Source organism: Ochlerotatus camptorhynchus, unplaced genomic scaffold (genome assembly GCF_037179485.1).
Source record: "Ochlerotatus camptorhynchus isolate MF236.1 unplaced genomic scaffold, CSIRO-AGI_Acam_v1.1 ptg000183l, whole genome shotgun sequence".
In the NCBI taxonomy this organism is placed as follows: Eukaryota; Metazoa; Arthropoda; class Insecta; order Diptera; family Culicidae; genus Ochlerotatus; species Ochlerotatus camptorhynchus.
This window is the reverse complement of record NW_027040673.1, coordinates 823545-837845: the sequence shown is the minus strand read 5'-3', so window position 1 is coordinate 837845 and position 14301 is coordinate 823545. Positions and strand designations below refer to the sequence as shown.

Sequence of the window (14301 nt, the reverse complement as noted above, 5' to 3'; positions counted from 1 at the left end):
ATCTATGGCGATCTGATCAATTGTGATCCCGTAGCGGTGGTACAGTGCTGTCGTACTCTAATAAGAAAGCCACGCTTTAATCGTAGTTTCCTTTATAAAGCCGGACAAGTACGACGACTTATGGATTACATGCTTTTTGATGAACACGTTGAAGGCCTGATCATCATCGAGCTGACGGGGAAGAGAGCGTCGTCTCTCTTACATAACGCAAACGGTAGAACAACATTCGAGCAAAAAGAAAATTATCAAATGACTATTCTATGACATATACGATTTCGTTCTAATTCCTCAATTTGGTGTAAATTAAACCATTTCTGATCAAAAAAGGTTATTACTATGACATCGTTGCTTGCACAAGCAAAACATCAGCAGCTCTTATTATGAGAAAAACTAAAATACTTACATCCGTGATGGTCTTCGGCGACAGTGTCGTATGACATTTTAGTTTGGTACTGTAATTTGAAAGCTTGTTTTGCAAGTGTCGGAAGCAAAGGCAGTCGATTATCACAGAAAATGTGTCGACTACGGTGACCGCTTACAAGACTGGTCTCGACATGACTTTTATTCGCCTTCACACGACACCGTCGAAAATGTTTCTCTTCATGCAAAGATTGACTGTATATTACAGGCCAGTGACAAGGCCTATATCAACAGCAGCGTTTGACAGTAGGCAGCATGTCCCGGGCTCAAATAATTTATTTTGCTGTTTTGGGCCCGCTGTCACGGTATAACATGCTGCCTACGCGCCTGCCACTGGGCTGGTATATTATGAGAACTTTCGACGGAGTGAAGAGATAGTACGAAGGCCGCCATGTTTCACGCACAGTCTGACGTTTGTTTACTCAAAAAGCGGATAAGTGACTTCTCGACGCAACATCTCACTTATACAACCTAGCTAGCGCAGCCCTGTAAATCGGTTTGTTTATTATTTTCAACAACGAAATCAGCTGTCAAAGTGTTCGACTGACAGCGGATTGTTTTTTTTATTTTCAACCAGTAAAATGCATGTATTAGTGAAACTTCTCACTAATACTAACGGAGGTAGAGAACTCTAGTGAGCAAGAAAACGGTTGACAAGTTGTAGGGTTTATATTATTTTATGCTTCTTTGCCTTCAGAATCAGATTGTAAAATTCGATTCTGAAGGGAAACGTACACTGAAGAAAAAAATCCGTAGAAACTGTACCGAATTCCGTAGATTTTACCTACGGATCCGTATTTCCGCAAAAAATTGTAAAATCCGTAGATCTACGGAGATTTCCGTAGATCTGGCATCTCTGGATGGCAGGCGTCGTCCTTCGTTGGCACGATCGGCCGACCGTGGCAAGGCCTCCTTGGTCAAGCCGAGAAGGGAAAACTCCTTTACGATTATGGCCTACGTTTGGCCAGATAACAGTGTTTGGCCCTTGACAATTTGGCTCGGAAACTGTTTCCAATTTCACGAGCCGGCCGTGTGCTGACGAATGACCTAAGGTCCAACATAAAAAGAGGTCCTGAACGTTAAATTTCCCTAGCGCACACTAGCTACTGCTATGGGGGTCCTGGTTCACGTTCAAAACAGCAACCACTGCACTTAGCTAATTAAAATGCGTCTTAGCACACCTGAGGACGCCTGATATTAAAAGAGCCCGATTTTCTGCAATGGCCGTTCTTTTCTCCCAATTTTCCTTAATCCCGTCATCCCGTCATCCTTGTTTTGTATAGTTGTTTGTAGCTCTATGGTGGACATAACGTAACGGCACAACATTTTCACAGCGGTACAGAACCCTATCACGTCTGTGGTATACTGCTGTTTTTGCACAAGAAACGTGAAGGTTCTGAATTTATAACATAAATGACAAAAACCTATGAATATGTGACCAACTCCTGGACATACCACCAGGGAAGTTGCTAAAAATATGACTTAGTAAGAAGGGTCAGGTCTCTCCATAGGTGGATAAATTCAGGTTTTTTACTACTGACATCTGTTGTGAAATCAACCATGCGGGTATTCTTTTTTGAAATTTCTCCGACTGGTCTCCTTTAATTTCCAACAAATTTTCACCTCAGAAAATCCCATCACATCATCCCCTATATCAATGTTTTTAGCATGAGCATGAGCATTTGCGACCATAAATTCCATAGTTACTTCTCCGTGATTGACTAGATCCAGCGAAATTCGCACAAAGATCCATGTGAATCGGGCTTGGGATTAGAATCCATTCTCAGTTGTCTCAAGTCTAAATCATGGACTACAGAACCCTCATAAAATCCAAACTGCCACGTCCTTAACCAAGTAAATTTTTTATCAAGGTTTTAAAGTGTTCTTCAAGATCAAATCTTGATAAGGGAAATAATTGTTAGCTCGACACTCGTTGTTACTATTGACCGAAAACACCTCTGCATCTCCGCAGTTGTCACGGGAAGGACGTTTTTATTAGTGGGAAGGGTGAATTAGAGCATCTGCCCAGTAAGCAAAAACAGTCGCTCTAAGGCCACCAAAGATTTCGTGTACGAAATTATACCAACAGTTTTACTGCACGGCAGCATACGTGTTGCTATAGATTCGTACATGAAATATATTTTGTTGTTTTTAACAATCCTTTAAATTTGTCGAACCTCTTAACGGAATCCCTTTATGAAGAGCTTTGAGTGGGTTGGTTTATTTCGAAATTTAAAGGAAATAAACCAACCCACTCAAAGCTGTTTTTAACACTTTATTTCTTCCAAATTCAAGTTAAATTACTAGTCATTTTAATCTAGGTGCTCTAGTTACTACACGAACAAACCAGTCTTAATTTTTATGGTATATATCTAAGTGTGCTTACATTGTTTCTGGTTTGGCAAATCTGTATTTTAAACAGGTATGTATAACAATTGTCATATTAAATCTAAAAACTAAAAGTAAATTTCATCTAAACATAAAAAGAATTAATCGTTGCAATTGAGGATTCATTCTTATGTTGGACATTTGTTCTAAAGTCTCAACATTCGAAATTATATGTACCTTGGTAGTACTGTACCAGGGAGGAAAATCTTATTCGAAAGATTGTTCTGAATCTTTTGAAGTACTTTTTTCCTAGCAGTGCATCAACTAGATCATTTCGCCACAGCGTAAAGCATGGCAGGTCTAAAAACTTCTTTAAATATTAGAAGTTTATTCTTCAGATAGAGTTTGGATTTCCGGTTTATAAGGGAATACAAACTTTTTAAATACTTGTTACATTTGGCCTGGGTGTCCTCAATGTGATCTTTAAAAGTTAATTTTTAGTCAAGTAGGTCTAAGATATTTCATGAAATTGAATGAAATATATTGGAAAAAATTGAAGTGTCAATATAAGACAACCATAATTACGGCCATTTGTGGATTCTATCAACTTAACCCTAAAGCCCAAATCAGTATAGAGCAAGGTTGCAAATACTCATTTCAGCTAAAACAATGTTTTTTTTTATTATGAAATAATTATGTAGATGCTATGATCATATTTTGGATAGACAAGATACAAGAAGAGGTTGCAAAGAATGTGTTTGACATATTAAACCTGTTTATTTCACTTCATGAGAGTCACAATCAGCGATTTTTCACACACTCACTCACTCACTCACTCACTCACTCACTCACTCAGCGATCAGTAAATCGCTGATTGTGACTCATAGAATGCAAAATTTACAGGTTCTATGTTTCAAACGCATACTTTGTAACCTCTTCTTGTAAGTTACAAGTAAAAAATGTCATCATACCATCTTTTGGTTTTATTATTTCGAAAAACATTATTTTAGCTGAAATGAGTATTTGCAACCTTGGTATAGATATGAATCAATAAACCATTTTGAAACTAGCTGTTGATACGAAAAGAAGAGGTTTTCCGCCCACTTGAGAAGGGGCAGGTTTGGTCCTTCTGAAGTGGGCTTTTCCCTCTCAAATAAATAAATAAATAAATAAATAAACTGATAGAGGAGCACCAAAGATTTCGTTTCATGAGAGTTTCTGTGATACTGATTTTTTTTTAATAATTTAGGTCCGTCCGAGACACCGTGAGCAGTGGCGCCGATGGTGTAGTAGTGAGCGTGAATACCTTCTACCCCAGCAGGTCGGGGTCAATCCCAGTCGGGATGTTCTGAGACACAACATCTCTAATCACGCCTTCCATCGGAAGGGAAGTAAAGTCGTTGGTCCCCGGTTCATGAGTTGATGGGTCGATAGGTAGGGTCCAGGTGTGGGAGCTGCCTCCCTGGCGTCGGTAGCATTGGTGCTCAGCACGGAAAACAAGATCGACGGAAAATAAATCAAGGAAAAAAAGAGACACCGTGAGCACGCTTACGTTGAGCTAATCAAATGATTATTTTTCATTAAACATTAATTCTCAACTGACGAACTAACTAGAAGGGGGATCCATACACTTATCGTTGATTGATCCCTATCAGTTACCAGCTGGGTGCAGTTCGGTAATGCATTGGGCGACCTGCACCCGCACTTTTGCAGCCAGTGCAGTGCAGTGTCTCTCGCCGTATCATCTATTTGCATGATAATGATTGTTATTAGTTAGTGCCATTATGACACCCATCAACGCGCTGCTCTCTGTTTGAAGTGCATTTCATTCAACCAACCAACACAACACAATGTGGGTGCTGGCGGCTGACTCGCCTGGCAGTGCGCAGCCATGGCATTGATTGCGAACCGTTTGTGTATTCTGCGCGCAATTTTCAAACCATTAGCAATTGATTAATTGAAGGGGAATTTTAATTAGACATCAGACATCTCGGGGCTGTGCGTTCGGGATCAGCTGAACGTATTTATGACGATGTTGATGAGTGGCGCGAAATGCGAATGCAAGGCAGTTCAAGGTTAGATCTAGTTTCAAAATAGCGGTACTATTAGAGCTGATTGATACCACGTGTCTCTTTTAATTAGAGTTGCAAAGATAGGAACACCCTGTTCATGAGGTCATTTTTATTTTCATTACAGTCTTTGCGACGATGAGGAATACCACAACAACGACGAGGACTGCTGGACTGGTACGCACTACGGTGACTACACGCATGATGTCGTGTCTACCACGTCTCAGAAGTACAACCCTGAAGTGCCATACAGCAGCAGCAACGAGCAGTTCCCTCGGGACAGTCGGTTACAGATGCTGATCGATAAGTTGATCAATCTGAAGAATGTGGCTACGAAAGCGGTACGACCCTGACTTTGGTTGATTAGAGGGACAAGTATTTATTTTGTTTGTAAATTCCTCTCTAGGTATCAAGCAACGCCTTCAAGAGTGATCCGGACAAAATGCTATCTGACATGGCGGAAGGTTCTGGTGATTCCTATCGGGACTACGAATCTCCGGAAGATGAAGAGTACGGCGAGAATGGTTCAGGATCAGGAGAGGGTAAGTGTAGAAAACCTTCAGTTGTGGACATTGGGTTGGAAAAATCTCAAATCTTCTCCTCTACTCTTTAACAGGTCCACGCCGTGTCGATATCATCAACGTGCCGTCCAGTAACTTCACGCCAGTGGCCGGCAAGACGAATGACTCTAACCGAATCTCCATTTCGAGCGTACTGACGTGCACAGCGTTCCTGCTGGCGGTTCTGGTTGGCACCAGCAGGCACTAATAGCGCACCCGAACCAAGGTAATAATGAGCCGCTCCTCGCCCTGGAGGGCATGCTTTTTCGTACTCGTTGGCTTCTTTCGTCTCATTAACTACTTCATTCAGGAACATCGCGGAAAGAAACTCACGCACATGGCCCTACACCCGCGTGCGTGCGTGTGTGCGTGTTTGTATTCGGTAACGCGTCAAAGTCAAATCGTAGGATTGTAAAATTATAAGTAGTTTACTAGGAAATAACAAATCTATTCGTATAGCAATGATGGGAATCAATTGTACATGTGTTTGGCCACGTGCGTGGTCGACAGTCACACCCCTCGTTGTCAGCATAAGCGGGTGCAATTTTTGGAACAGCGTTCCAAAATCAAATTTCAAACAAACAAAAATTTACGATCGCAGAAGAAAGGAAAAGAAAGCTCAAGCAATAAGTTGATACTCTTTGTTCTACTCAAAACATTCGTGAAAACAAGTATACTAAAGCTACTTGCGCCTTGAAATTGTTTTGTTTTCTTTCATTTCGTGTAGAGAGTCAAACAAATCGTGAAAGTGTACAAATTTTACCAAGAAAGCAAAAAAAAAAACCCAATCAAATCTCATTTATCCCTGCTTGATGCAAAGCCAAGTTATATATATTTTTAGAGCCTAATTTAACGATCAACCCCCTCCTTACTAGAGTTACAAGCTATCGTAGTATCGCATCCAGAAAAAAAAACAAGTCGCCATATTTAATTAATTGATACACACAATACACTTAGTTAGGTACAAGCGCAAACGATAACAGTCGCCACAAGTCGCAGATGATGATGTATACTCTCCTAATTTTGGTCTGAATCCTTTATACTTACTCGCTTCGTACTAAGAGAATTGAGCTAGCTAAAAGATTATAACCACTGATTTCACCTACTAAGCCTAGTTTTTATCCCCTTCAATCTAGAATGAAAAATAAAACAACACTCAAAATAACAAGCAAGCAAGGTACTGTAGTTAGAACTTTTAAATTAAAAAAAGCCAGATCTACTTTTCAGTTTCGATAAGAAATACACTAGTGGAAACAATTGTAAATAGTCCGATATATGTGCTAAGATATTTAGACAGGCGGAGAAACTGATTTAAAACTCTGTTAGTTAACACAATTATGTAAAAAAAAAACCTGCTCGGCTTCCCTACCCGGAGGGTAGTAGTGAAAGAGGATGCAAATGGAAGTATATGGAAACTAATTTCAATTTTATCAAATAAAAAAAGGGAAGAAACAAAACCGCTATTGTCGGCGTGAAAAGTATTAAAAATTACTTCCATTCTCATCGAGTCGGAAACTGAAGGCAATTGTTTGACTCATTTTGCTGCGGCTGTTTTTTTTTTCAATAGGCAAACAAAATTTGTACATAAGACTACTTAGGCGACAACGCGGAGGATATTCCACCCACTTGATGTACGATTTTTCGATATGATTTTACTTGATTCTCAATTTTTCTCTTTTCAAACAATGAGCGCACATAGGAAGGTTCCAAGGAACCAGATAATAACTCACGCAGAGTTGGCAAATGTCATTTTCAATGTAAGATTTCACGCGATTTTTACAGAGGTTCTTCATTCACAATCATCGGATGAGAATACGATGTTAGAGATTTTTTTAAAATCTCATCAAATTCTTTGTCACGTGACAGTGTTGTGAAATTTTCTATTAAAAGCTTATGTATAGACATGTTTGCTACTTGTGCCGTGAAAATCCAACAATCGATTACATACTGTAGCTTGTCTAAATCAATCTAAATCAGCTAGAAATGTTGTTACTTAAGTATCCTGGGCACCTTCAGAGGCAGTGCTGCAAAGGACCAATGTGAAAGACTTTCATATTGAGCAGCTGCTTGCTTTTGCTTAGGGGCTACCATCTTAGGTGTAGCTTCCGGGGATAAGCATTTCTTATACAGCCGCTGGATGCCACCTCCATGGTGAGCAGACGCTCGGGTTTGGCGAAGCATTTCCTCTATCACCGTGCTATGGTTACCGCACCAGTGTTCGTATCGCAACCTCGTCACTTTGCTATTGTCGGATTGACAACATCGCCCTGGCTATGTCCATGTTTCAGCCGGTAGTCTATTGTAATCAAATGATCTAAAGAAAGCGTGAGGTAGGAACTTGTGAGAACCGGAGCTAGGTATTACGCTCTCTTTCAGGTTGTCAAACACCATTACGAATAAAGGACATTCGAGGATGGATGAAATTGTTCAATCCTTTTACACCCTGGAATGAAGACCATTACAGTGTTCAGAAGTTTTGAAATATTTTAAGTTTTACTTGCTTAGCTTTTTATAAGCTCTATTTAAGGATCTCATGAAAAGTACTCATTCAGAGGCACTTTATACGATTTATCAATAAGATCACTAAATGTCGGATAGATACCGTTCTATGAGAGTCTTCGGGCTCATTTAAAATACCTGGACCTTTTTTGTGAACTTTCAAAATACCATAACCTGGCAGTGACAACTTTTCTTTCAGAAAATGACATCTCTGAATTACGAGTAATCAGGAAAACCAAAGCGATTAAACACGTTATTGTCGATTCCAGAGAATCCTTTGATACTTTGTGTGGATTGAGTTGCAAAAATCTTGGTAACGGATTAAGTAAACTTATGTTAATCCATGGTTCAAATGAGCTTGTGATAAAATCGTGCATTTCTTCATAAAAATATTTGCGACGTAGTATTCCTGTTGATGGCAGAATCAGAACGCCAAGTGTCAAGCAAATCATATATGAAATGGTATTACGCCAAATGGGTACTCCGTAGAAGCCTCCTTACCAACTATAAGCAGTTGAACAGCATAAAATGAAAATAACCCCCACTGAGACAATATTGAACTCATCTTCCGGAATACTTTTGTTTTTCAATTAAAAACTAATTACCAAATTACGTTCAATACTCAAACAACCAATAAATCGGTATTGTTCAATCGTCATCTAGGAGAAAGCAAAAGAAAGAAAGGCCTTCCAGTTTCGCAAAAGTAAGATTATGATGGTTACCAAAAAATGTGAACACTCAACAACAACAACAACAACAAAAATGCTAAACCGAAGCTTCCCTAATCAAAAACTCATTTTCACCAAAACACACAACCTCCTAGATGAACGAAAAACAAAATGATCGACTCTGAACCAATTAATATTTTGCTGCATGGGTTAAACTTTTTCTAACACACTTTGATGTTATAGGGTAATGTACCAAGAAAGTGAGGTGTAAAACTGTAGTAACCAATTGGTCCAAACGAAAAGAAGAATGAAAAACACTCAGCAAAGCCGTGCAGATCTATTGTTTCCCCCCCAATCGTAACATAAGTGAAATGGCAAACAAAACAAAACAAAAACGAAACGAAACAGAATGAAAGGAAGGATGGGCGCTAAAAATACCGGCGAGAACTAAATGATTGTGTTTGAACTATCTGTGATTGAGCTAAGGAAGAACATAAAATGAAGCGAGAAACAGTTTATAAGGTGTGTAATAAGGTACGTGAAACTAGGAATGAGAGAATGTGTAAAAAAGAAATACACAAAATCCCCTCCCTTCCCCACCTCGTGCAGGAAGGCAAGAAGGTCGTCGTTTCGTAGGCAGAAACGAAGAGATGAAAAATCTAATAATTTATTGTTATTGAATTGTTGTTTAACGATACGAACCGATGAATCAATTTTTCGTCGTCAAACGTCAAGCGAAAGAGTTTGATCATTTCAGGTGTACAATGTCGATCTGCTCCGGCCCTTCCGTTCGACTGCAGCGATCCGAACTCGGAAGTAGTTCGTTTTGGTCCCACATTTGGCTTCCAGTGATAATTTTTAGGTTTAGGTGTTGATTTTTCCATAAAAAAAAATCAGTAAAAATTTTCCTACTTCCGCGAGAAGAGAGAGAAAGAGAAAATAATAAGCATAGTTTTGATACAGTCAAGCGGAAGCAGCTGGAAAAGCAGTGACATTGGAGCCTGACTGTATACTTTCTGTAAACACACAAAGCATTAATAACAATCCGTTAGAGAACGTACATACACGCCCCAGAAGCGTGTGGCAGAGCGTAGAAGTACTTTGTTCTTGCAAGTTGAAATTGTTTTACTCTCGTGCAAAACCTAAAGGCAGCGTACAGAACAAATAATAGTTGGAAAATTGTATTTATATAATAAATACAGCAGGAAAACAGGAATAATATATTTAATTAAAAACTGAAGCAAACTGGAAAGTAATATAAAACAAACAAAAAACCAACAGCGAAGGTCACTAACTAATAGGACGTTGTATTATAGGAACTAGGAAAATAAAACAAGAATCATTTCAAGTAAAAGAAAAACAAATTGAAAAGAGTTATTTTGCTTATGTTGAAGCGTAAAAGAATAGGTAGATTTGAATGAACCTATGTGGAAAATGTGAGTACCGAGGAGAAATAATAAACATATTATTCAAAGTCCTTTGTCTTTTACAGCATGTTGAAGATTGTGAACATTCCTCGTCCGGCGATTTAGATTTTCAGCTCAAACTGACTGTTTCGGATTAGCCCAAAGCAGGTAAACTGGCATCCCGAACATGTTCCACACTATTCGAAACAGTATCATTCTCCCTCACTCTTATCATTTCGCATTCCTTACGTTAGATGTTAGGTATTGCAAGGCCTGATCTACCGTGATCGGTATAATTCGCCACCGGTTAAAAACCTCTTTTTTTTTAAGTCTTTATTTGTTCCAAATTCAAAATAAATTACATTTCATTTTAACCTAGGTGCTCCAGTTACTGCAGTAACGTACCAGCCTTAATTGTTATGATATATATCTAAGTGTTTTTACATTATTCTTGTCTTGGCAATTCAGTATTTTAAACAGGTTTTTTAAACCTGCATGTCAGTATAACAATTGATATCTTAAAACTAAAAACTAAAACTAAATCTTATTAAGTATAAAGGGAATTAATCGTTGCAATTGAGGATTGCAACGATTTTTGCCTGAAATTATTAATTATTTTGTTGGACATTTGTTCTAAAGTCTCAACATTCGAAATTCTATGTACCTCGGTAGTACTGTACCAGGGAGGTAACTTCAAAATCATTTTCAGAATTTTGTTCTGAATCCTTTGAAGTGCTTTTTTCCTGGTAGTGCAGCAACTAGACCATATTGGCACAGCGTAAAGCATGGCCGGTCTAAAAACTTGTTTAAATATTAGAAGTTTATTCGTCAGGCAAAGTTTGGATTTCCTGTTTATAAGAGGATACAAACATTTTATATATTTATTACATTTGGCTTAAATGCCCTCAATGTGATCTTTAAAAGTTAATTTATGGTCAAGTATTAATCCAAGATATTTCACTTGGTTTGACCAGGAAATAGGAACTCCGTTCATAGTGACTATGTGACTACTACTAGGTTTCAAAAACGAAGCTCTAGGCTTATGTGGAAATATTATAAGTTGAGGTTTGGAAGCGTTGGGAGAAATCTTCCATTTTTGTAAATTAGAAGAGAAAATATCTAAACTTTTCTGCAGTCTTCTGCAAATAACACGAAGACTTCTTCCTTTAGCGGAAATGCCTGTGTCATCAGCGAACAAAGATTTGTGGCAACCCTGAGGCAAATCAGGGAGGTCCGAAGTGAAAATGTTATACAATATAGGCCCAAGAATGCTACCCTGAGGAACTCCTGCTCTAACAGGTAGTCGATTAGATTTGGAATTTTGATAATTTACCTGCAGAGTTCTGTCAGTTAAATAATTTTGAACTAATTTCATAATATAAAGTGGAAAATTAAACTTTTTCAATTTAGCAATCAAACCTTCATTCCTAGTTGAACACTCAGTCGGTTAACAACGTCCCGGTCTCAGTCGCGCGGCATCTAATTTTTTTCGGTGTTTTTTCCGCCCGAGCGGTTTTTTCACCCCCCCCATTGGGTGCCCCAAGTGACCAGTGTGCAACAGAGGAAGTGGAATTCCATGGGCCGAGCCCCTTGGAGTTGCCATCCAGCTTTAATCCACCCCGGTAATCCATCCGGTCGTCAAGCCATTTTTTAATCATCGTGCCGACCCACCAACACCAATCATCACCACCAGCAGCAGCAAACGGACCATCTAGCTGCAACGGCTGATAGGTTGTTTACAACCGGCATAAGTATTAGACAATACATTTTGCAAGTCCATTGCCTCCCTATTGTAGTTTAATTTTGCCTCGTGGCGCGTGACTCTGTCTCTCACCCCTGGTAGGGGAGTATGGGTCATAGTGAGACAACTTTTTGCAAGTAGATATAAGTTTTTTTTTTTTGTTTCGATTTTTTTTTTTTTTTCTTTTTGATTTGTTCGTACGTCGGGCAAAAAATTTAATTACTAGTAATTAAAATTAATTAATTAGTGAAGGTTTTATTATTTTTTTTCCTTCTTAAGTGGTTGCGCACCGCTTTTGCGCAACACTTATGGCATCTTCCGATGCCTACGTTACGCGAACCAGATACTATGAACCGTCTTCGAAAGGACCATGGGTTGTCTTTTTTCGGCCCAAAAATAAACCTTTGAAAACTCTCGACATAACGAGAGATTTGCTGCGTAAGTATCCGGGAATCTTGGTACACAAAGAAAGATTCAACAAACTGCGTGTAGAAGCACCGACTTATGATGTGGCAAATAAAATTGCTGATCACGAGTTGTTTAGTGTTGAGTACAACATCTACATCCCTTCTCGAGATGTGGAGATAGAAGGCGTGGTCTCCGACGCGAGTCTGACTGTCGAGGACTTGAAACATGCCTCGGGAACTTTTAAAAACTCGACATTCGCTACCGCGCTAGTGAAGATACTGGATGTAAGGCAACTGCATTCAGCATCTTTGCTAGACGGTAAAAAAGTTTATAAACATTCAGACTCGTTCCGGGTGACTTTCGCAGGTTCAGTTCTCCCAAACTTTGTTAAAATTGATGGTGCTTTTTTTCCGGTGCGGTTGTTTGTACAGAGGGTATATAATTGTACCAACTGCAAAAGGCTGGGACACTCGGCCAGCCATTGCGGCAACAAAACTCGTTGTGGCAAATGTGGTGAAAACCACAAAGAGGATTCTTGCCACAAAGAATCAGTAAAATGCGCTTACTGTGGTGAGAATCCTCACCCCTTGCAGGAGTGCCCGATGTACAAACAGCACTCCGATAAAGTGCAGCGTTCAATCTCTGGACGCTCCAAGCAGACATATGCTCAAATGTTGAAGGCTGCATCAGCCGTCCAAGATGCAAACCAATTTTCGGTTTTGTCAGTTGAAGAATCGGACTCTGACTCATCCGATGAAGGTGATTCTACGGTGGTACACGCACCTTCAAAAATAGACGGTTCCTCAAAAAGAAAATGCCCCTCCCCGAAAGTGCGCCGTAAGAAAACTAAAGTCACCTCCAGACGATTGCCAAATTCCCAGGGTAATGGGGATGAAAAAACAAAACCGAAGGCTCCTGTTGATCCAATCCCTGGATGCAGCAAGAATTTTCCGCCATTGCCCAACAAAGATAAAAAAAATAAAAAAGCTGCTCCTCAAACTTCTCAAAAGAAATCCAAGTCCGAACGAGGTTTGCTAGCTTTTTCGGACATTGTGGAATTCATATTAAACATGTTCAACATACAAGACCCTCTAAGAAGCTTAGTTTCTGCCTTGCTTCCAACGTTAGAATCATATCTTAAGCAATTGACTGTTTCATGGCCCCTCCTTGCATCAATCATATCTTTCGATGGATAATTCGTCGAACGAGGTTGAAAATATGATCACTGTGCTACAGTGGAACTGCCGTAGTCTAGTGCCTAAACTAGACTCGTTCAAATTTTTACTTCACAATTCTGATTGTGATATATTTGCTCTCTGTGAAACATGGCTTTCTTCCGATAAAGAACTCAACTTCCACGATTTTAACATTATACGCCTGGATAGAGACGATTCTTATGGAGGAGTACTTTTAGGGATCAAAAAGTGCTACCCTTTCTACAAAATTTCCCTTCCTGCTCTATCCGGCGTCGAAATCGTTGCTTGCCAAATAAATGTGAAGAACAAAGATCTTTGCATAGCTTCAGTATACGTTCCACCAAGAACCTCCATTAGCCGTAGTCAACTCTGGAATCTAGTTTCGATTCTTCCATCCCCAGTATTAATTCTGGGTGATATGAACTCCCATGGTACTGGGTGGGGCGATCTATATGACGACAATAGAGCGGCTATTTTTTACGATTTATGTGACGATTTCAATTTGACTATTTTGAACACTGGTGAAGCGACACGTATAGCAAAACCTCCGGCTCGAGAAAGCCGACTCGACCTATCTTTGTGTTCAAGATCGCTATCATTGGATTGTCAGTGGAAGGTTATCAATGATCCCCATGGTAGCGATCATTTGCCAATCATCATTTCAATAAAGTGTGGCCCTCACTCTGCAGAACCATCTCGGGTTCCATTTGATCTTACAAGGAACATCGACTGGCAGAAATATGCAACGGCGGTGACAATCGGTGTCGAATCAATAGATGCGCTTCCACCATTGGAAGAATATCGATTCCTAGCCGATTTGATTTACAAAAGCTCACTGGAAGCACAAAAAAGAAAAGTTCCAAGTGCACCCTTTAAAAGGAGACCAGCCACACCTGGTTGGGACGAAGAATGCACAAAATTGTATGTAGAAAAATCTGATGCTTTCAAAGCTTTTCGTAGACACAAAACCTCCACTTACTTCGAGGAATATTCAAAGCTTGAGACA

The 14301-nt window shown here is 39.5% G+C and overlaps 1 protein-coding gene across 1 annotated transcript in view; it reads left to right on the top strand.

Annotated features, from left to right (window-relative positions):
* The window catches only part of dally (division abnormally delayed protein), a 263025-nt gene extending 253007 nt beyond the window's left edge, over positions 1-10018 (top strand). Inside the window, exons 6-8 of the mRNA XM_065223046.1 lie at positions 4945-5158; positions 5224-5359; positions 5434-10018. Coding sequence (XP_065079118.1) covers positions 4945-5158; positions 5224-5359; positions 5434-5585 — 502 coding nt within the window. The 3' untranslated portion in view covers positions 5586-10018. The remainder of the gene's footprint in view (positions 1-4944; positions 5159-5223; positions 5360-5433) is intronic.
* Positions 10019-14301: the final 4283 nt, after the last annotated feature.